At 35.7% G+C, this 25,298-nt stretch overlaps 1 protein-coding gene across 1 annotated transcript; it reads left to right on the forward strand.

Moving 5' to 3' along the window:
• Positions 1-1,304: 1,304 nt before the first annotated feature.
• Positions 1,305-16,284, forward strand: LOC141607866 (uncharacterized). The gene is made up of 6 exons (XM_074427214.1): positions 1,305-1,413; positions 1,632-2,825; positions 13,696-14,010; positions 14,093-14,812; positions 14,968-16,022; positions 16,264-16,284. The coding sequence occupies exons 1-6, from the start codon at positions 1,305-1,307 to the stop codon at positions 16,282-16,284; spliced, it is 3,414 nt and encodes a 1,137-aa protein (XP_074283315.1).
• Positions 16,285-25,298: the final 9,014 nt, after the last annotated feature.

Consider the following 25,298-nt stretch of genomic DNA (forward strand, 5'->3'; position numbering starts at 1 on the left):
AGAGAATAGGTGGAGCTCAGGTGCAGTGGCATGATGTCCTCCCTATGAAGCAGATGGCAGTGAGATGTGATTTAACTGAATTAAAGTCTATTGGATCTTTTTTTACATGGAACAACAAGCATGAAAATGGGTCCAAAGTTTATAGCAAAATTGATAGAGTTTTGATTAATACTGAATGGTTAAATGAGTTCCCTGACTGTTATGCCAATTTCCTCCCTGAAGGTCTCTTTGATCACTGTCCATGTGTGATCTCCTTCCAGGGAGAGAGAGACAGGAAGGGTAGCCCATTTAAGTACTTCAACATGTGGTCTTTGGTGGATGAGTTTCATATGGTGGTTGACACACATTGGAAGAAGCCTGTGACTGGTAATCCTATGTTTCAGATCACTCAGAAACTTAAAACTCTGAAACACAGGTTAAAGCAGCTGGATAGACATAATTTTAGTGATATTGAGAACATCGCTCATGTGACTGAACTTGCTCTTGAGGGGCTTCAGAAACAACTCAGAACTGATCCTTTGAATCAGGAAATTTGTACTGCTGAAAATGCTTGTGCACAGGAATTGAGGCTTCTGAAAAAAGCTTGTGCCCAATTTCTGAAACAAAAATCTAAGGAGAAATGGATAGATGAGGGTGACTCTAATTCTGCCTTTTTTCATGCTAGCATTAAGCATAGAAGAATGAGGAATAGAGTTTACCAGATTAAAAATATGCATGGAGTGTTATGTACAAACAAGGAGGACATTCAGGCAGCTTTTGAAGAGTATTACTGTAATTTGTTAGGCACTTCCAAACCTGTTGAACCTATAAACTTGGGTGTTGTTAGACAAGGGCCTTGTCTAACTGATGATCATCATGCCATTTTACATGCTCCCATAACAGATGAGGAAATTAAGAATGCTCTATTTTCCATACCTGGTGATAAATCCCCTTGACCAGATGGTTATAGTAGCCAGTTTTTTAAAGATGCCTGGACCATAATTGGGAATGATTTCCTTGCTGCTATAAAGAATGTTTTCAGTTCTGGGAAGCTACTGAAAGCTTGCAATGCAACTGTCCTCACTCTTATACCTAAGGTGGATGTTCCTGAGCATGTCACTCAATTTAGACCAATTACTTGTTGTAACACTATCTATAAATGTGTTACTAAAATAATTTGCACTAGACTGAGTAATATTTTGCCTGATATAATTAGCCCCTCTCAAAGTGCCTTCATAAAAGGAAGAGACATTGTGGGAAATGTCCTTATTTGTCAAAATTTAATAAGGTTGTATAGAAGGAAAGCTTGTTCCCCAAGGGTCATGATGAAGATTGACTTACAAAAAGCGTATGACTCTATTGAATGGGATTTCCTTAGACAAATGTTGAATGCTCTTAATTTTCCTACTCAGTGGATGGAGCTCATTATGCAATGTGTGAGTACTCCCTCCTTTTCCATGAGTTTAAATGGGAATGTCTTTGGATATTTTCATGGGAAGCGAGGACTTAGACAAGGGGATCCCCTCTCCCCCTTCTCTTCACTATTTGTCTAGATTATCTCAGCAGGATCTTAATGTGGGTTCAGAGGAGGAGTGATTTCAGGTACCATCCCCTGTGCAAAAGAGTGCAACTAAGTCATTTGTGCTTTGCAGATGACTTAGTGATGTTCTGCAGAGGAGATGTTTCATCTGTTTTGTTAATGATGAGGGCTTTCAAAACTTTCTCTCTAGCCTCTGGTTTGGTAATGAATCAAGGGAAATCTGAGATTTATTACAATGGGGTTGAGGAGCATGTTAAGGCCATGTTGATCAGGATCTCTGGTATGCACAGAGGTAAAATCCCGTTCAAGTATTTGGGGGTCAATATATCTCCTAAGAGACTTGGTGTCAATGACTGTCAGTGTCTCATTGATAAAGTAACTACCAGAATACGAAGTTTGGGGGCAAGAAAACTGTCATATGCTGGTAGAATGGTGATGATCAAAGCTGTTCTTAGTACACTCCATAATTACTGGGCACGAATTTTCATTTTGCCAAAAACTATTCTTGCAAAGATTGAATCATTGTGCAGGAAGTTTCTTTGGCATGGCACTGATATAAAGGAGAGTCCAGCTTTGGTTGCTTGGGAGCATATTTGTAAGCCAAAAAAGAAAGGTGGATTAGGTTTGAGGAATCTGTATTGGTGGAATATAGCTGCAGTAGCTAAATACGTCTGGTGGATTGCTCAAAAGACTGATCATCTTTGGGTACGCTGGATTCATGCAGTATATATGAAAGACAGAGATTGGGAGGAGTATTTACCAGGAAGTGGAAGTAGTTGGGCATGGAGGAAAATTTGCTGGGTTAAAGACCTAGTTAAACAGCATATGTTCACTAATACTTGTACTGACTATACTATTAAACTTGGTTACAGTTGGCTAGTTGATGAGGGGATGGATGTTTCTTGGCATGCTTGGAGCTCCAATAATCTGATTATCCCTAAGCATGGCTTCATTATTTGGTTAACTGCTCATAGAAGACTGCTGACACAAGATAGACTAGCTAGAATGGGGATTCTACACCTAAACTGCTGCTATCTTTGTGGTGATAAGGAAGAAAGCTTGGAGCATTTGTTTTTTCAATGCTCTTTCAGCAGGCAATGTTTGGCTATTCTGTCAGATTGGCTACAGGTGCATCTCCCTGAGAAGAATTTTTTATCATGGTGGGTACATCTGAGGTGCAGGTCCTTGCAACAAAAGCAAGCTATTGCTACTGTACTTGCTGCAGCAGTGTATGCCATTTGGTGGTGCAGGAATAAGTGTCGAATGGAAGATTCAGTTACTCTTCCTAAGGTGGTGATGGAAAGATGTAAGAAGGAGAGTCAGATGAGGTTCAGTAGTTGCAGGCAGCTGTCTAAGTTTTCCAAAACAAATGCTTGGTTTAATAGAATTTGTAATACATGTTGATGAGTAGTATTGAGTTTGCCTGAGCAAAAGGCATAATTGTAAGAACTAAACATTTGTATGGGTGGTTTATGATCTTTAATGAAAAGCTTACATTTTCCCAAAAAAAAAAAATATTTTTATGACAACAATTTAACAAACCCAAAAAAAAAGAAAAAAAAACAGAACAATAAATTAAAAAACACCGGTTTAGAATAATAAAATGATAAATCTAGAATAAAAACATAAAAAACTAAGAATAAAAACTTGCATTTGTCGTTCTTGTGTTCGTCTTATGTGATATAGTTTCCTTACCATGTTTATAAATCATAATAAAAGTGATATAGTTTCGGGTTTTTCTTAAATTGTAAGGGAAAATATGAAGATGTAGTGTAAAAATGATGTTTGATAATAAAATGTTTTTTATTGGGTTTTTGTGTTTTATTTCTCTCAATTTTCTTTTGTTAATTTGGGTTTTTATGTATGTTTGTTTTGAATCTGTGTGAAAAAAATGGTAGAGGGAAGAAGGTGACTAATGGAGAAATTTTTGGATGAAAAATTTGTCCATAGAAAGTATGGAGGTTATGAAGTGCTTAGGCGATGGAGGGAACATGTAGAGAACATGCATTGTGGTGCATTTAATGCAATTTGAAAAAGGCAAATAATTAGGGGATTTAATATTGGAAAAAGTACACAAGATGTCCCATCATTTATCCAACTTGCAAATGCATTCAGCCCATTTTCCACACATTTGGTATGTATCCGACCCGTCGCAAACTTGTGACGGATATCGCCGTCGCAAATGAGAATTTGTGTTTTTTAAGTTCTATTTTTAATAAATACAATGAATCTTCCAAATATATTTTTCTTAATGGATTTAATGGTCTAAGTTTTATAACTTTCTGAAAATGTTTTTTTTACGTAAATGTAAAACATTGTGAGACACTCACTTTAATCATCTCTACATAACAAAATATTTCAATAAATGAAATGAAATTTATAGTCATATGAAAGCAATTTTCGGAATGAACGTATTTATTTACATTTTAAAATTTTTATCAAAAATTTTTTATATAAAATTAAAATCAAATCACCGTAATTGTTATATGTAATTTTATACTCTCTCTATTATTTTATATATGTCATTCTCACATTTCGAGACACTCACTTCTCTATTCAATATCTTTCAAAATATATAAGTTAAAAATAGGAAATGTATACTATTTTGAAATCAAATTTTATGACGAATACAACGATATAATTTTCATAATTTTTTCTAGAGTATATTTTTATATAATTAAAAGTCAAAAGCTTACCTCGTAAAACGAAAACGTCATATATAAAATAATGGAGGAGTAATACATTTATTAAACTCTAATTAATACTTTTCTGAGATTTATGTAGTATTTATTATGTTTATATTTAATGTTCAGCTGTAATAAATACTTGTATTTAATGCTGGGCACGTGGCGCATCCACAGCGCTTCAACTCCGTTTTATACATATATATATATATATATATATATATATATATATATATATATATATATATATATATATATATATATATATATATATATATATATATTTAGGATCCGGTGAGAACGACCACTCGGTGAGAACGGTGAGAACGACCATATAAATAAACCCCAAAAATAAAACTAATTACAAAACCCAACATCTCCTGATCACTCACGGTTCCCCACACATTTGAATGTAACCCAACACCTCTCTCATCCTAATCGATCACCGGCGGCCACCTCGCCGGAGCATAACTCCACCTTGCTGGAGCACAGCGCAGTCGCCGTCTCTTTTCCCTGAGGACATCATCTCGGTCCATTCAACTCCACCCTTATTCCACATCCTAAATCTCCGACAGTGACTAATTGGGTCTGAGAGAATCGACGGTCATGACTGGGTTGTCGGTGGTAGAAGCCGATGAATATTGGGTTTGAGCGAAATTAGGTATTGAGAAATTCTGGAACGTGTAATTAGAAAATGGTTTGCGGGTGGTTATTAGGGATTCAGAGATGCTTGATGGTGGTTTATGTCGTTTTGATCTTGTGGATTGTTGTTGACGACGGCTTAGGGGTGGTGGCTTGGTAGTCGTTGTTTGAGTTCTTGTTGTGCCTGGTTATTGAAAACTACCTCACTTCTTTCTCTTTGTTAGTTTCCGACCGGTTTCGATGTATCTACACTAATCTTTCATGCATCTAACCACTTTTTTAATGTACCTCAGCATAGATACTCATAATTACTTATTAGGTACATTAAAATTGGTGTGAGATACATCAAAATCGAAATCAGGTACACTAATTTCATTTGTCTCAATTTAATTTTGTTGTGAATTTTATTTAATGAAGAGGAAAGTTGTTAGCCGTAGATTATAGGTGATGGGCAGGTTTGAGGCTAGAAATAGATGGATATCAGAGTTTATTAGAGCTCCGACATGATGATGGTCGGAAAGAGTGATACTGTCGTTTCGTACCAAAAATAAAATACCTAAGTACTACTAACAGAAGTCAGCGGTAAGTAGGGTCGATCTCCACAGGGAGGCGGTGTACTATCTATTTGTCTATTTATCTGTCTAATGTCACGATGGGGGTTGAATTGATTTTAACTAAACTACTAAGGCTAAAGGCAAGAGAAAAAGGATAAAGGGAATTAGCAATAAGAGAGAGGGAGTATGCTAAGAGTCGGTCCACCGTGGCAGCTATCAAATCTTATACTATTGGGAATACTGAGGCGATTAAACTATTGATAAGAAGAGCTATGGTCGTCACCTTTCGGTCCTTAAACCGCCCTAGAGCGTAAACAGCTTAACTTTCGCCCTCACTGCAATACCCTATTGTAATTAAGCAAGCCTTCCCTTCCAATCTTTCGATCTAGGTCGGGGTTAACTAGATTTATGGTCTCCTGCATACATTCATTCGACCGGATAACAGTTAAATTGCTTAATACAATTCCTATCGCAAGTCTAACCTATTCAAGTCAGTTAAAACATGCTACCACGGCTTCCCTAATCCTAACATACTAGGGAGATTAGCTACGCATAATTAAAGGGGAAACGAGAAATAAGGGAAGAACAATAAACATAAGTAAACAATAATTAAAGAAGAAAAGGAAGGGAAAGAATTACTGAATTAAGTCCGGAAATTAAGAACAAAAGTCGCAGTCAGTAACAATGTATGTGAAAGTGATAAAAGAGGAGAAGAAAAAGAGAGAGCGTCCGTAGTCCTCTTGTTAGATTTCTTTTATAGCCTCCAAAACATAAAACCTAATCTAAACTTCACGTGAATAGAAGCCCAATAGCTTGTAACTGCTCGATCGAACAGTTAAGTCACTCGATCGAACAGTTCATGCGTCTGTTTACTCGATCGACCAAGAGAAACTGCTCGATCGAACAGTTGGCCACTCGATCGAACAGTTCTTCCGTCTGTTCACTCGATCGACCAAGAGAAACTGCTCGATCGAGTGGTTCCTGGTTCCAGCTCGTGTTGGTCTTGTAATTTGGTCTTTGACTTGTCCTCTTAGCTCCCGAAATAGCTTCACGCATCCCAAGACAGCAATATTTCCCGCTCCAAATTATCTCTTCCTCCAAATGCATGCAAAACGGACGGTAAATGACTTGATTTCACTACTTTCTGGTTCGTTCCTGTAAATAAGACAAAATAACCCAAAGTAGCATATTCGGGGCATTTCGTAGCATAAAACCACGATAAAAGCATAGAAATACGTGCATAAAATAGGCTAAAAAGACTATATAAAATGCACGTATCAAATCTCCCCAAACCAAACCTTTACTCGTCCCCGAGTAAACTAAAATGCAAACTAATGGAACGGAAAAGATAACTCAGAGCTAGCTACAAATGCCCACTTAAGCCAATTTAATGCAAACAAACTAACACTTAAAGCAAGACAGTCAAATGCAAACGAGTTATAAGATGTATATAAAAGTAGCTGAACCGTCGACCTTGCAAGACCTTTAATAATGGACTCTCACGGGTCACTCTTCTCTCATGAAGCAAAGGGTGAACATATATATGTAAAAGAGAGAAAGAAAAATAGTCGTTCACCTAGACTACGACCCACATAAACATGCATGCAACTAATATGATAGACAATTCTAGCTACCGTACATACATTCCAACCAAACAAGGTCCTGTCACAGCCGAGGGCTTACAAAAATATGGTAAAGTGAGGCAATGGGTAAGAAAAGGCAAAACATGTTATGGGAATGTGGAGGTATAGGTGATCAAGCTAGTACCTAAACAGAACCATATGACAACATCCATTTTCAACTCAATTATGAACTAAGCACAATGCCCTTCATTTGGCATAAAACTCACCAAACCGAACCAAACATACTCCTCAAATGATAATGATAAAGCATAGGAGTGAAAACCGTCTCAACAAAACAACATCTTTTTTTTCTTTCTTTTTCTTTTTCTTTTCGGTTTTTTTCTGATTTCTTTTTTTTTTCGTTTTTTTTTTTTTCAACTTCTTTTTTTTTTCTAATCAACCTCCTTTTCTTCATAAATTACCAACTCCAAGTCAATATGATATGAGCCAAAATTTGATACAATAGACAATATACCGCAGAACAATCTAAACTAGCTTGACAAGGCAGGCTAAATTTGGAATGTAGTTAAGGGTCAATAGGCAAATTTGGCTAATGTGGAGTTAAATGGGTAAAAATGACAGAAAGGGAAATTGTAAGCACCTCCCTGCATGTGACACCAACCACTAACTCGAATGTATGACGGCAAAAAGCAATTGAAATTCATATACGTGCAAATTAATGGTACATGATATGCAAGGAGTAACTACTCACAATCCTACATGAAACTGGTCACAAATGACACCAGTTTATAAGGCTCTAATTCCTTAGAATTTATAAGTAGGTTGCCGAAATGTCAGGTCAAGTCTATTCGTTTAGCTAAATTAAACATTAACTCGTAGATTATGCAAAAGACAAAGCTAAAAGATAACAGTTTAATGCAAGGCTTAAGAAAAAAGACAGTTGCAGTGCAATTTCATCATTGAAATCTACCGTTCCGACTCAACCTATATGCTAAAATAAACGTGAAATTTTTGAATTTTTAACAATTTTCTGATTTTTATGGAATTTTAAACTTTTATGAAATAAATAACAATGCAAACAGAAAATTAAACGTGATAATAGAAATGCAATAAAAAACAATATGCGTAGACACGAGATATGGATGCATAACCTCCCCAAACCAAACCGTACAATGCCCCCATTGTACCAAAACATGGAAAGGAAATGCAAACTGAAAGCGAAGGAGAGTAAATACGGAAAAACTCACAAGATAGCGCGAATAAGGGAACCTCCCCAAACCGACCATGAACATGGGAGGTTGCTAAAGGCCCGGAAAACCGTCTCAAGAAGCTAATCCAAGTCAATAACACTCGATTGCGATCGTGCGATGTGGCCGATCGAGTAACATGGGCGTCTAAAAATCGCTCGATCGAGTAAAATAGCGATCGATCGAGTAGTTCGCTATCTCAGCAGTGGTCGATCGAGAGGAAGGTCTGCTCGATCGAAGGGAATTGCTTAAGAAAAGTGCTCGATCGAGTAGAAAAGCTACTCGATCGAGTGATTCTCAGCTAGTACCTGCAAAACGCAATGAAAAACAGCCCGCAAACTAACAAAAACAAGCTTAACTGAGACCGTCTATGGTATAAGAACCATTTATTACAACTTAAATGAAATAAAATGCAGAATAAAATTGCCGGGTTGCCTCCCGGGTAGCGCTAGCTTCAGTCAGGTCCCAGCTCGACCTTATTTTCTTCGAGCCTCTATAATTAATCACAATCAAAACAGCTCAAAGCGCGCAGCAACCTGTCAAATAGCTGCGCATGTGCTACACAAAAGTATAAGTAGCACAAAAGTGGATTACAGAAATAGGAAATAAAAATGTTTAACTTTTTTAGTCGTACAAATTTCCTATGAGCGCTCCTAAATTTATCCACAAAATGAAGGAGCGCGGGAGCAGTTGTCAATAAAATAGGGTATCGTCTCAGATTAACGAACTTGAAATGATAAGGACGGTGAAAAATCTTTAAATTAATCGACCACATGAGAGGAGGTAGAACTTTAAAAGGAATAGCGCGAGTCAAACGAGGCAATATACTATTAAAACGAACAATAATAAAATTTCCGTTTACTACCTCAGGTTGGTCTCTCTTAACAACGGAATCATTGACAAAGGAATGTATTACCTCCTCCGTGCTAGGAGCGAGTACCGACTCAGCTGTTTCTTCATCGCCCTCAGTGGAATTCGTCCCGTAAATCTCAGCCTCAAGTGCATCTAACTCAGCTTTGAATAAAGGGGATTCACCGTAACCGTTATCATCGTCAAAATCGTCATCTAAATTAAACCCACATGACGAATCATAGCTCCCAATGGCCAACTCAGTCGATCGAGCAAAATAGTCACTCGATCGACCAATTTCCTCCTGAATTCCACTCGATCGAGCAGTGATATCACTCGATCGAGCGGTTTCTCTCTGCAAATCACTCGATCGACTAATATAAGTCACTCGATCGAGTGATAATTCCTGGTGGGGCTGAAATCTTCGCGTAAACTCGAAATACGATAGAAACTCGTCGTCGAGTCACGAGGGTCATCTTCACATTGGGCAATACGGTTTCCTCAGGGGAAAAACCGCCCTCAGCAAGGTATACCTCTTCTTCTTGCATATCGGCTGCTAACTGAGCAACTACAGACTTGAGCTCATCAACTCGCGAGTAGAATTGTCTATCTTAATCTTGCTGAGCTTGCAATTGAGATGCAATTGTCTCCATTAAAGATTTCAGCTCCGCGAATTCTTCTTCTTGCATATCGGGAGGATCTCGTTGCGGTGGCCATTGATAGGGTGATTGTGGCGGCACAACTACAGCTGCTTGACTAGCTCGTCTACGCTGTTGGAACGCGTAAGCTTCGTCATTCCCTGTCAGACAACAAACTGCATCATGCCCAGCAGCACCACATCTCCCGCAGTAAATCACCGGCTGCTCCATATAATAGAACATAGGTGATGGGTCAAAGGTACTCAAGCCTTCCCTTTGACGGTCTTTCACCTAGAACTGTCTAGGTAGTACCTGTAAGGCCTATCAAAACAGCACTAAACAAAAGATTAGAACGGCCTCAAGGGAAAAATCCCCTGAGGCTAAAAAAAGATAAAATTAAACAAATAAATAAATAGATTGCCTCCCCGACAACGGCGCCAAAATTTGATACTGTCGTTTCGTACCAAAAATAAAATACCTAAGTACTACTAACAGAAGTCAGCGGTAAGTAGGGTCGATCTCCACGGGGAGGCGGTGTACTATCTATTTGTCTATTTATCTGTCTAATGTCACGATGGGGGTTGAATTGATTTTAACTAAACTACTAAGGCTAAAGGCAAGAGAAAAAGGATAAAGGGAATTAGCAATAAGAGAGAGGGAGTATGCTAAGAGTCGGTCCACCGTGGCAGCTATCAAATCTTATACTATTGGGAATACTGAGGCGATTAAACTATTGATAAGAAGAGCTATGGTCGTCACCTTTCGGTCCTTAAACCGCCCTAGAGCGTAAACAGCTTAACTTTCGCCCTCACTGCAATACCCTATTGTAATTAAGCAAGCTTTCCCTTCCAATCTTTCGATCTAGGTCGGGGTTAACTAGATTTATGGTCTCCTGCATACATTCATTCGACCGGATAACAGTTAAATTGCTTAATACAATTCCTATCGCAAGTCTAACCTATTCAAGTCAGTTAAAACATGCTACCACGGCTTCCCTAATCCTAACATACTAGGGAGATTAGCTACGCATAATTAAAGGGGAAACGAGAAATAAGGGAAGAACAATAAACATAAGTAAACAATAATTAAAGAAGAAAAGGAAGGGAAAGAATTACTGAATTAAGTCCGGAAATTAAGAACAAAAGTCGCAGTCAGTAACAATGTATGTGAAAGTGATAAAAGAGGAGAAGAAAAAGAGAGAGCGTCCGTAGTCCTCTTGTTAGATTTCTTTTATAGCCTCCAAAACATAAAACCTAATCTAAACTTCACGTGAATAGAAGCCCAATAGCTTGTAATCGCTCGATCGAATGTTAAGTCACTCGATCGAACAGTTCTGCGTCTGTTTACTCGATCGACCAAGAAAACGCTCGATCGAACAGTTGGCCACTCGATCGAACAGTTCTTCCGTCTGTTCACTCGATCGACCAAGAGAAACTGCTCGATCGAGTGGTTCCTGGTTCCAGCTCGTGTTGGTCTTGTAATTTGGTCTTTGACTTGTCCTCTTAGCTCCCGAAATAGCTTCACGCATCCCAAGACAGCAATATTTCCCGCTCCAAATTATCTCTTCCTCCAAATGCATGCAAAACGGACGGTAAATGACTTGATTTCACTACTTTCTGGTTCATTCCTGTAAATAAGACAAAATAACCCAAAGTAGCATATTCGGGGGCATTTCGTAGCATAAAACCACGATAAAAGCATAGAAATACGTGCATAAAATAGGCTAAAAAGACTATATAAAATGCACGTATCAAAGAGAAAAAAAAATTGACGATAATATGCAGGGTCACGTAAGGATGATGATGATGAGGACGACAAGTCACTGGTAACAACTACGTCACCGTCTTGAGTACTTAACTGACAAACTCCTCTTTTCTTACCCCAATCTCATCAACCCCCGTCATTTATCCCCGGCACCAATTATCTACCCCGGTCACCAATCACCAAACCTGTTATCGTCGCCGATATTGACAACAAGCAGCAAATCGTCGGACGCAGGCGAGCAGCCCTGCACCGTCGATCCTCAATCAACATTCCTCTTTTATCTTCTATTCATGGCATTTTCAGAAATCAATTCAAATTACAGCTAAAACCTTCGCCGGAAACCAGTCAATGTCTTGTGACCTCCGATGGACGGACACCAGTCAAAATCTACGACCTCACCACCTCTACTTTATTTGTTCCAATCTATTTCAATGTATATACATTAATCTTTGATGTATCTAATAACTATTTTAATATATCTTAACATAAATACACAAAATTAGTCATTAGGTACATCAAAATTGATCTGAGATACATCAATATTTAACCCAGGTGCACTAATTTCATTAGCCCCAACAGTGATTAATCTGATAATAGTGACGGAGAAAGTAAAGGTGATGATGATGAGGATATCTCTTGTGGTTGAAATTGGTCTGACGGTGATACGGGTCCTCAAGTCGGTTGATGAAGGTGATGATGCCAGTGAAAGAGGACTTTTAACACTAATTTCAGTGTTGATTTTTGAAATCGAGATAGGAGTGTATGTTTGTGGCCGCTGCCGGAGCTCCAGAGCCGGCGTCAGAAGATAAGAGAAACAGAAGATAAGAATAGGTAAGAGGAGTGTATGGTTTGAGTCGACGTTGCCGAAGAACATTCGATTTCAGCGCCGGCGAAGGGAAGAACGAATGAAGAATAGTTGGTACGAAGCGTCGGCGCAGTGGGAGTCTTTGGTTGTCGACGGTGACGGAGTTGGTGGCGGTGGGGACTGCCGGACTGATGGTTAATGTCATGTGGAGTATTTACGAGAGAGACTTAAGTGTATTACAGTATAAGTTGCGCGCGTGGTTTTTTTGTAAATATTTATTAATAAGATCGTTCTCATGAGTGTTCGTTCTCACCGGATCCCACCTATATATATATATATATATATATATATATATATATATATATATATATATATATATATATATATATATATATATATATATATATAATTAGGATCAATGAGTATAACTCGTATATTTAGGGATTGATGATCAATCTAAGTCATTTAAAGTAATAGATCCTACGTCTTATATTTAACACATAGAATTAAGGGTAGTTTGGTAATTAAGTTTCTTTGTATATATACCCCCTGCTTCCCTAATTTTACTCAGCTTTTTCAGTTGCCTAATTTTAATCATCAATTTCTTTCTCTCTCTAAATTCATCTTCCTCGACATCCATGGATTCCTTCTTTCTGCTGTTTATTTCTTGCGCGATTCGTTGATTACTATTACTTATCAAGGATTACACTTGTCTTCAATCTAAATCGCTATGTCAGGTACATCTTCTTTCTGCTGCTGCTGATTTTTCCTTGATTTGTTAATTTCCAGCTTTATTTTGTTGTTATTGTTGTTTTTTTTCCACATATTCGCTACGTTTATTATGAATTCATGTTTAGATTTACAATTTTCATCTTATTTTTATGTAATTGTTGTTTTTGTTACACATATTTGAATTACTCTTCTTCTTCCTGCTTTGTGTTCGATTTTATGTCTAACTTCCTCATATGCAGCTTTATTTTTATTTACTTGTTGTTTTTCCTACATATATTTGCATTTGCTAGTGTTGTTACTTCGTTCTTCTGAATTTGTCTATATTTTTACTTTTCTTACGGTTTTATTGGTGTACTTAATGAAATTTCAAGTTTCATACTGTTTTTGCTACCTATATTTTCAATTTTCTCTTGATTTTGCCGTCATTGTAACTTATTGTTTACTTTACATCTGTTATCGGTTGTTGTAATGCATTCTCGTACTATATTCGTTTGCAGACCTTGAAGTTGCTTTCACAATATTACAATAATAACAGTTGTCCAATATAATATCACACCATATTCAATACAATATCACAACTATTACAATACCAAATTTTGTCATTAGTCTTGTCCCCCCTACTGTTTGCTTATTACCTGTTATGTTTTAAATTGATTCTTATATTGCATTCTTTTTCAGATGCTGATAGTTGTGTACCTTCTTCTGGATTCATCTCTCACGATACTAGTGTGTCTCAAATTACTTCTATTCCACGCATTGAAAGTCCTTCCCCACCTTCGTCTAATGATAATCATTTTGCTGAAATTACTTCTACTCCCCGCATTGAACAACCTCCTGTTTCTTATCATGAACATCAACTGTTTTTGGAATCCACACCTGGTGGTACTGAATTGTGGTCAAGAAATGTCGCAATTCAGTTTAAACCTCAACTTGGTCAGATTTTTGCAAAATGGGAAGACGCTATCAGTTTTTATAATGTCTATGCAGAAGCATGTGGTTTTGAACCTAGGAAGTCCTCTCAAAAAAAATGCTGATGGTGCCATCTTTTATAAACTTGTTGTCTGTAATCGTGAAGGGTTTAGAGATGGTAAGAAAAGGAAAGCTATTGTTCATGATAGTGTAGTGGAGCAGCCACTTATAAAGCCGTTTGATATTAAGAACAATAAACTAACTAGGATTGGTTGTGATGCTATGATTGAATTTCGCCTTATCAAGGATGTTTATGTTGTAACTCAGTTTCGTGAATGGCATAATCATCGTCTTTGTTCGCTCACAAATCAAGAATTTCAAAGAAAAAAGAGACACCTTCATCTTTTTCATAAGAAGGCAATTATTGATCATTCAAAAGTTAATTTAGGTCCTACATCGGCATATAGATATTCTAAGGAACATGCATATGGTTATGAGAATGTTGGTGCTCAATTGATTGATTTTAAGAACTTTGGAAGGGATATCAAATGTTTCATAGGAGATAAAGATGCTCAATTGTTTATCGATAATTTCGAGAACCTCCGTGAAACCAATCCAGGGTTCTACTTTGCTTATGAAGTGGATTCTTTCAAATGTTTGGTTCGTGTGTTTTGGTGTGACGCACAGGCACGTCGAAATTACTCTTCCTTTGGTGATTTGGTCAGTTTTGATCCAACTTACGGTACAAATAAATATTCTATGATTTTCACTCCTTTTACTGGGGTAGACCACCACAAAAGATCTGTGACTTTTGCTGCTGCATTGTTGTTTCATGAGGATGACGATTCATTTAAGTGGGTTTTTGAGAAGTTCTTAGACGCTATGGGTCAGCGAGAGCCGCAATGTATAATCACTGACCAATGTTCAGGAATAAAGAAGGTTGTACCCAAAGTTTTCAAGAAGGAATTACAATATCCAAGGAGACTGATTTTGTGAGTCGTTTGAATTCTGTTGTTTGGGACTCTGACTTGGAACCTGTAGAATTTGAACGGAAGTGGTCTGAATTAATTGCTGAACATAAGTTGCAAGCAAATTCATGGTTGTCATACATGTATAAAAAAAGAAGGAGATGGATCCCGGCTTATTATCGTGATGTTCCTATGGGATGTCTTCTCCGAACAACTCAACGATCGGAGAGCCAGAATAGCTTTTTCAAGCGTTTTGAAAATATACATGGTACACTTGTTGAGTTTTGGATGCGTTTTCAAAGCGCCATGGATCAACAACGCCATACTCAAAAGCAACATGATCGAGACAGTGATTATACTTTACCCCAATTAGCTACGTCTCTACACTTGGAAGCTCATGCGTCCAAGGTTTATACCCATGCTATTTTCAAATATTTTCAACAAGAGGCTGCTTCCTCCATGTGTTCTCTTAGTGTTGGTGGCGTCACACCACCTGTCGACGGTACAGAGGTCATTGTTGTTACTGACGCTAGAATGCAGAAGACTTATCAAGTAATGTTTAATTCTACAAGCACCGATGCAGAATGTTCTTGTAAGTTGTTTAATAGGAAGGCTATTATTTGCAGACACATTATTTGGGTTTTCTCTGGGAAACAAGTTAGGACTTTGCCTGATAAGTACATACTTATGTGCTGGACAAAGAATGCACAAAAGATCCCTCTATATAGTTCACATGGTGAGTTACTTGACGACTTTGATGCCACTGATGTAAGGAAGCTGGAGATGTGCAAATTATGGTCAGAGTTCTACTCAACTATCAGTTTGCTGAGAACTATGCCTAACAATCAGATCACTGATCTTGCTGACACATTGAAGCAATTTCGGGTCAAACTCAATCCACAAGCACAGTCTATGACAAAAGAGCAGGAGTTGGAAATGCTTCTTGGATGTAGTTCCTCAACTGAGGTGAGGATTCTATCGCCACGTCAGGCAAAAAACAAGGGTAGTGGGAAGAAAATGATATCGACAAAGCAACAATGCATTGCCAAAGCAGAGAAGCAAAAAAGGCTTTGCAAACATTGCAAACAATTGGCTAACCATGATAAGCGTAACTGCCCTCATCCTTTTGTACCTGACATCGAGAATCGTATCTTTGCCTAAATAAATATATTCTATTACATTCTTTCTATAAGTAAGATGCCATACGATTTCTGTTTATGAGTTTTATTTTTGGAATTGTATATACTTTTGATATTGGAGCGCTCACGACTACTCGCTGTGGTGTTTATGATCTTAATTTCAAAAACTGTATCAACTATGCTTGTTCATTTGCTGACAACTACTTGTTGTGCTGTTTTGCATTTTTCAGGGGAGTTCAGATGATGATTGACTGGTATACTGATTCATGTTCATCAAGGCCATCCAAAACATTATTTGTGTCGTCGTTGATGAAGCTCAATATATATAGTTGGAGGATTCTTTGTTGATGAAGCTCAATATATATAGGATATACATGTCATAGTTTCATTACTATTATAGCAATTACACTCCATACGTTAGGATTTACGTAGTGATATAAGTGTGATATTTCATAGTTAGACGTCTGATATTTCATAGTTAGACGGGTGATATTTCTTCCATAGTGCTTTAAAACAGTATTATCAGATGTCTGATATTTTACCGTACATGTCGTGATATTGCATAGTCAGGCGTGTGGTATTTCTTAAATAAAGATTCCAAAAAGTATTATCAGAAGTCTGATATTTCAATGTCCATGTTCTGAACTTGCAGATTAAAATGAATGTGGTGGAGTATTGATGACGATGGGTTTTTTAATGTACACATTGTGATATTTCATAGTTAGAACTATGATATCACACTTGGATCAAATAAACACAACACATGTCACAATAATTTCAGTATTCTTTACAGTATCACAGTTTGTTCAATACAATACCGCGCAATATTCAATTCAAAATTTTACTTTTTGGGGAATAATTATTATCCTCGCAGTCTCTACAATATCACATGATATCGAATACAATATCATACATGTCTTAAATAAATATCACAAGTAGGAATAATTATTATCCTCACATTTTTAGGCCATACAATTCACAAGATAGCGAATACAATATCATACTTGTCTTAAATAAATACCACAACTGACCCATTAATTACAGTATTCTTTACAATATCACAACGTATTGAATACAATACCACATAATTAGACGTGTCATGTGATACAATATTTCAACTTATTCAATACAATATCAGCTGTTCTTCTATACAATATCACGGTTTCTAATAAAGAGATTTCTCATGCAAAAATATTCCGAGGTAACGGTGATAAGTTACAGTATTCTTTACAATATCACAACGTATTCAATACAATACCACATAATTAGACGTGTCATGTGATACAATATTTCAACTTATTCAATACAATATCAGTTGTTCTTCTATACAATATCACGGTTTCTAATAAAGAGATTTCTCATGCAAAAATATTCCGAGGTAACGGTGATAGGTTACAGTATTCTTTACAATATCACAACGTATTCAATACAATACCACATAAGTAGACATGTCATGTGATACAATATTTCAACTTATTCAATACAATATCAGCTGTTCTTCTATACAATTTCACAGTTTCTAATAAAGAGATTTCTCAGTCAAGTGTGACTAATGTTTGTTTAATAAGAGTTACTATATCACATGTTTTTGCCTTTTCCAAATAATATGTCATTTTGAATGCTGTTAAAGTACCAATTTCACCTAATGTTCGATTTAAAGTTTAAATACCACGAATTACATAATACAATCTCACAAAGCATTCATTCCAATATCACACATGTAAGATAAACTAATTGCTCAACAAATAGATGCATGAACCCTTTTAAAATAGCACATTAACACTAATTTGATATATCTTCATTACAAAACCTTATCAAACGATCTAGATTGTACCATTTTTGTCTACCTATTACAAATCAAACTCTAAACCCATTTTTGTCTACCTATTACAAATCAATCTCACAATGCATTCATTCCTAAGTCAGATTACACACTTTCTATTTTCCTACATTGCTGCCTCGTCCTCGACCTCTACCTCGATCTCTTGCTCTTGCATATTGTGCAGCTGTTTTGATCCTCTGACCACCACTTGTGTTTTTCCCATTGACAATACCACTGCAATCCCAAATATGTGCACCGATTAATATATCTCCATAGTCAAATAAAACAAAAACGAATATCTTTACAAAGTAATGACATTATTATATCCGATTAGCCATTTTTTTATTTTTTTTATTTACCTTTAGGAGAACTACGAAGAACAGGCACTTCAGTATTCACCGGCTTTTGCACATCTTCACCCTTGCCGTCTTTTACAGGTTTTTTGTTCATTGATGCATCTCTTTTCAGTTTCAGTTGAGGCCAGACTTCTTCCTTTATTGTTGTGAACTCTGCTACTTTTTGAATGAGTTGATCCCTAATTCCATTTATGTCAGCCAAGACTAATGCTGCTGCCATTTCTGCCCAATAGTATCTGCGGCCAAACTTTCCATCAAGATCTGCTTCAAATACTTCTCCCACATACCTTATCATGTGCAGCATTAGAAAAGTGTCGGATTCATTGTTCTTTAGTTCCGGTTTTTGCCATTTGAAGCTTACGTTAACAATGTTAAATCCTATTATTTCTTCAGCTTTCGGCCTTTTCTTTGCTTCCAGATAGTCACTCATGCATGAAGCCTGACACATTTCAAGACAACCAACGGATTAAACCCACATATATTATCCAACAATTTCTCAGATTTCCATTATCAACTAAAGCATTCAACTTACCACAATATCTGCCAGTTTGTAAACACTTGTATCTTCCCATTTATCATAGGATGTATTGTCTAGGACTTCAACCTTTTCTTTGTTAAAGTTTATACAAACACAAAAGTAATGGTCTTCAAATAGCATTGGTACGAAAATAATCTCAGCTGTCAAATTGCATGTACCATTGTTTGCGGTAATAAAAGTATCCCAAGCTTCAAAAATCCTCAATTTATGAGTTTCATCCTGACTTTCATCACCTCCTTGTTGATATAATGCGTGAACAGCATCCTGTTTGCAAAATAGTTGCTTATCAATAACAGCACATATTCATTGTAATAATATTAAATTTACAATATTTTACAATCAAATATCTAAACTACTTGTAAATAATATTGCATACCATGTGACGAAGTCCGAGAAATAGTAAATTTGTTGTGCTGTGGTCCTTGTACTCAATGTCATTCAGTAGGTGTGCCCAACATTCAATCATTTTGCTCGTGACATTCACGGTCTGTTGTATTGATAGTATATCTTCTCTGAGGAGTTTTGCTTCTTCGTCGTAGACAGCAACACATTCACTACAAGCAATTGTATAGGATGAGCATTAGTTAAAATATTCTTTCCATATGCTACTAAATAAATGATGGACATCAGTTAAAATAGTTGAGGATATCATAATAGTTTTCAATCTTACTCTATAGAGAATGTGTGGTCATCCAATAAGCAGTAGTCAAGTACTTCTTTTCTTACTTTCAACAAGCTTGCTAAAAGTGCTTGATTGTTCCTCATAAATTTGGATACAACCAGCATCTCACCAGCTTTGCCACAGTTGTATGTGCACCCAAGACCATCTGAATTTCCTTTTCGACGGCTACCCAAGACACTAGTATTGCAATCATTATCGTCTGGTCTTTTCAACCCTAAAAAACAGTTCAGGTGATGCAGCTGTTTTAGTACCAAATAAAATTATGTTGTTTAAGAAAAAAAAATGAGCGCTTAAGTAAAAGTAATTAACCTTTGATTTTTGACTTTGGTGTACAAACTTTCTTCAGACTGTCTGCTTTTTCTTTTTCTTTTTCTTCCTCTTCTCTTTTCAGCCTCCTTTTTTCCAACAGGATTGGTTCCAACGATTCCTTTAGTGTGTTGAAGTTTGCAACAGTATCCATTGTTTCAGTCCTGGTATGGTTATAATCACTGAAAACCAATGTTGCTGCTATCTCAGCTCGATATAATTTCCTCTTCATTTCATCATTCAAATCACAATCAAATATTTCCCCATTGTAAAACATCATGTGCAGCATCATAAATACCCCACAGTCTAAGTTAAAATCCTTTGATTACCACTTGAATTTCATATTAACTAAGGGAAACATTTGCACTTTTTCTCCTTGTTTAAACCTTTGCTGCACATGTAACTCCCAAATGTCTTTGCCTATACATTTTTGACAACAATTAAGAATCTCATTAATGTAAAGAAAATTCCTCCAATTTAATAAAACACATCAATTGTAGTTTTGCAATAAAGTTTGAGTTTAAGACTTACAGCCAACTCAGCAATGTAAAAAAACTCTGATTCTTCGAAGTTGTCATAGAGCCTATTGTCTAAGTAGTCCACTGTCTCGTTTTGAAAGTTGATGCATATGCAGAAATAATGTTCGCTTATCAGCAAAGGCAGGAACACCTAATAAAGTTTGCATGAAAAAAATTTATCAGTTTAATCAGTAAATAAATGGCACAACACAAACAATTTTGACAATGCTAGTGTCTTACCAGATCTGAATTTAAGTTTAGTGGCTGGCTGCAAACATTTTGCCATATATCCCATGCTCCAGCTATTTCTTCAGTAAGTGTTTTTGTCTTCTTAAATTCTTCTCCATTTAGCATTAAGATTTGTTCTAGAGGTGTCTGTAACATTACAATAACACAATAGGTTCCTTTCAATATTAATCAATATTACAATAATAACTGTCTTACACTACAATAACACAAACTCTTCAATAACATATCATACTAATTGAAATTTTTTTCCATAAATAGAAATACAATATCACAATATATCCAATATAATATCAAAACATATCCATGTTCACAACTAGTTTAATATTTCAGCCAATACATTATACAATATCACAATGTAATACAATATCACAGCTACTTGCAATATCACAACATTTACAATACAATATCACACTAATTGAAATAACACAAACTCTTCAATACAATATTAATCAATATTACAATAACAACTGTCATATAGTACAATAACACAAACTCTTCAATACAATATCATACTAATTGAAGAAAAAATTGACTTAAATTACAATACCACAAATATTGCATTACAATATCACATATTTCTGAAACAATTTTTATCAGTCATGGTTTAAATTTCTTTTGCAGTCCTGAATTAAATTTTTTCCCCAATAATACACAGTTTTCAATAAAATATCACACTTTTAAGAATTAGAACTTACGGCATGTGCAAGCCCAAAGAAAATCCTTTTTGGTACTGGTGCTTCTTGTTCCTTTTTTGACAACTCATTCATCAAAATTGACCACGATTCAATCACGATTTACTCAATCTTCACATTAGGCAATAATGATTCTATATCTGATCTTGAAATTACATGGTAAGTCCCATATGTTGCAAGTGTTTCTCTGTCGTACATTATCAACCAAATCAAAGATCAATTTACTAATATGCTTAATATAGCAGTAAGCCTTTTAAATTTTTTAATGTTTGAAAATGGACTTACGATTTCTCAATTGTATGATCGTGAATGAAACAATAATCCATGACCTCTTTCCGTTTCTTCAAAACTGATTCAAACAACTGTCTACTTCCCAAAGAAGAATTCTCGACAGTCTCATTTGCTTATCCGGTTGTCCACATTGTACGCATAAACTTAAGTTCGAGATACCAACAATGCACATTCTGGTATAGTCTTTGAGTGGAGCAAATAGTCACTAAGTAAACTCCTTGACTCATTTGTTCCTCCTTTTTGAACAGTTGTTGTTTTGCTTTTTTCATTGTTTTCACTTGCATGTGCACCTCTTCTACGGGAATATACGACTTCCTCACTAATTTCTTCAATTTTTACATTCACATCAGCTAATATCGCATCCAAATTAGGGCACTGTTTCATATCCCCATAAATCATGTCATCAATGATTACTTGAGAATCCGTTTGGAGGTCTTTATCAGTCAACCACCGTAGGACTTGTCCAATTCTTTATACTGAGCTTTCAACATATCAGTCCATACATCGAATGATGGCATCCCTTGTGAATAATCATACATTTCTTTTGCCCTCAGTACCAAACTGTTGATAAAGCTATGGTAGAATGGATCTTTCATAAAAGGTAGTGTTTGAGGAATTTGGCTGCCAAATTGATCTTTTTCAGTTGTATTTTCTTCTACCTTATCATCATTGCCATCAACAGTTTTTTTCACCGTCTCTTCTCAAAGATCTTCCTTGGGAGGACATTCAGCTGCTTCGGTTTTATCACTACCCAGTTCATCTGATTTTGTATCATTTCCAACAGGTCCAGCTATCTTTGAGTTGAACTCTTTCATATTATCAGTGTATCTTTTGTAAAACAATGCTGAATCCCTCGTCATTCTCAAAAAAATTTCATGAATTTCCTAGCATTTTTAAAAATAATAATACAATATCAAGGTCACATCTATCAATTAATATTGTAATACTAGTAATACTAATAAGGTTTAAGAATATCAAAAAATTATCTCAAAAGGTAACACAATTATAAAGTTTGTCTTACATCTAATGCGCTTCCTCTTATTTCTTCGTCACTTTGTATCCCAGGAGGCAATTTGATCAACATGTATCCCTTTGGTATTTCAGTTTCAGTCTGAGGTTGAGTTTGAGGTCGCTGATCTTCTTGATAACCTGGCTGCTCACAGATAGGGTAAACAATTTTAGACGGGACAACATTCCCCAATGCACCTGTCGCCAACTCACTTTTAGCTCTTTTTGTCAACTCTTTATGATCCCAGTGTCGAATAAGCGGTAGGCTATGGGCTAACACATCCCCTTTAAAATTCACCCTATGGAAATAGCATATCATTAACACAAGTATGCATCCAGTAATAGTACTTGTCTTTTTGGTCCCCTCCTTAAAATTACCAACAGCCTCTACCAACTGCTCAAAAACATACAAACTCCCGTCACTATTTTTTATGTTTGGCACATCTTCAACAACCCTAAGCAGTTTGAAATCCAGTGTGTAATTTGTTGTAGGTGCCAAGAAAATAGACATGCAATATAAAACAAACAGCTTCTTGAAATCATCACCCGACTCATTTCAACTCATTAATCTATCATGCACAATGTTCAACTTAATAGGGTCTGCCTTACTCTCTAATCCAAATTTTCTTCGCCACTCAACTTTCAATTCATCATCAGCAGTAACTTTGCAATTACCAGTCATAGTTTTCTGCACCCTAGCACCAACCCTAGGAAGCAGGAATACATTATGCACATCAGCTTTGCTTAACAAAAACTTGATTTTTTTCGCCCTAAACATGTAGCTGGTATGCTTGAAAGCTTTTATAAGCAATTCCACAATCCCTCTAGGAATCTCCTTAATAAGTTTTAAATGCAACAAGCCTCCAAAACCAATTTCTTCCACTGCCTTCTTTTGCTCATCATTAAGCTCACAAATAAGCTCAAACAGCTTGTTTGGCCTACACTTTGTTACAAATTTGTGCTCACTTTCATGTCGACCAGTTCCTTTTTTGTTTTGCTCAATCACGTCCATAATTTCTAAACCATCCTCATTTTCATTTTGCACAATCATTTTGTTATGATCAGAGGTATCTCCTGTCACAACATTTGGAGCTCCCTTTGTTGGTTTGTTATTTTTTTGTTGAGTTTTTTTGGGACTTATTATCGTTTATAGCTTTTCTCTTTTTGCAAGGTTTTTCTGTTGGAGTTTCTGTGAGTGTCAGCGTCTTCATGACTGTATTTGTTCAAAAACCTGAGACAAATTACGTCAGTACAAAACAATTTTTGTATAGCACAAAAAATTCAATACAACATGAATTTTATTTCCATGTCTACAAATACAATATCACAATCTATCCAATACAATATCACAACATATCCATTACAATTTCACAACTAGTTTTATATTTCATCCAATACATTATACAATATCAGAATGTAATACAATATCACAGCCAGTTGCAATAGCACAACATTTACAATACAATATCACAACTAGTTATAGTATTAGACAGTATACATAATAAAATCTCACATCATTTACAATACAATATCACAAGATTTACAATACATTATACAATATCAGAATATAATACAATACGTTTTTCTCGTGTTCTTCATCTATTATCTGTGATGTTACATACAAACGCAAATTAAATGAATTAGAGAATTTTGCGAAGCAGTAAGACACACAAACACGATCAATAATATGAGAGTAGATGAAAAATAATCGATTTTATCAATTAGTTCATGCGAATATTTTTGCATGAAAATGTTAAAATAATTGCACAACATTTCTGAAACCCTAGAATGATCATTTTTCGGATTTTACCCAAATTATATGCATGTCTATGTTATAAAAACATCCGACCAAAGATTCAGAGCAAATATATTGAATACTTAAACCAATTGATCAATTATTTCTGGAAAATATACCTAAAATGGAAAATTGGAAGAATTTAGATCAAAAATTGTACCTGAATTCAAAGAAAAATGCGATGATATGCAGCAATGATTCGTATTCCTTCGTAATCTTGATTGATTCAACAATTTATCAGTATTTTCTTCGAATTTTTTTCAATTTTTAGAGAGAGAAAGTTGTAGTAGAATATGAAATATCAATCGTCTAATTTTATGTTTGATTTTTTTTGCGCGTTTTTCTGTTTTGTGGTTTGATTTTTTGCGCGTGGTATTGTATTGAATAAAGTGTGTTATTTCATACCGTCCTCAATCCTCAAATATGTAGCCGTCCTCACCGGATCCCGCCTCTCTATATATATATATATATATATATATATATATATATATATATATATATATATATATATATATATATATATATATATATATATATATATATATATATATATATATGAATGGGATCATGTGAGGATACACTATCTTTTTGAGGATTGAGGATTTTGTTACAATATCGAGGTTCTTCGAGGTTCTTCAATACAATATCACAGGTTATTCGATAAAATATCACAAAAAAAACACATCGTGCAAAAAAAAAAAATTATAATTTTTTTTTTTGGCAAAGGTCAGATTTTTCGTGATATTGTATTGAAGAACCCGTGATATTGTATTCACTAATCCTCAATCCTCAAATATTTAGGAGTTCTCACCGGATCCCGACTCTATATATATATATATATATATATATATATATATATATATATATATATATATATATATATATATAAAGATAAGATAAGATAATATTAGTTTTTTGGGTTTTACAATAATTATATTTTTGAAGTTGATAAAATATTTAAATAAAATAAATGTCAAAAATTGGAATAGCTTACATAATAGTAAAGGT

The sequence above is a fragment of the Silene latifolia genome, chromosome 10 (assembly GCF_048544455.1).
Source record: "Silene latifolia isolate original U9 population chromosome 10, ASM4854445v1, whole genome shotgun sequence".
Classification (NCBI taxonomy): domain Eukaryota; kingdom Viridiplantae; phylum Streptophyta; class Magnoliopsida; order Caryophyllales; family Caryophyllaceae; genus Silene; species Silene latifolia.

Excerpts from the sequence above, each read along its gene's own strand:
- LOC141607866 (XM_074427214.1), top strand. The coding sequence starts at position 1,305 with ATGAAGATTGACTTACAAAAAGCGTATGACTCTATTGAATGGGATTTC. Across the intron at positions 1,414-1,631 it reads GATGGAGCTCATTATGCAAT|ATGACTTAGTGATGTTCTGC; the intron begins GTGTGAGTACTC and ends TGTGCTTTGCAG. Across the intron at positions 14,813-14,967 it reads GAAGTTCTTAGACGCTATGG|AATTTGAACGGAAGTGGTCT; the intron begins GTCAGCGAGAGC and ends TGGAACCTGTAG.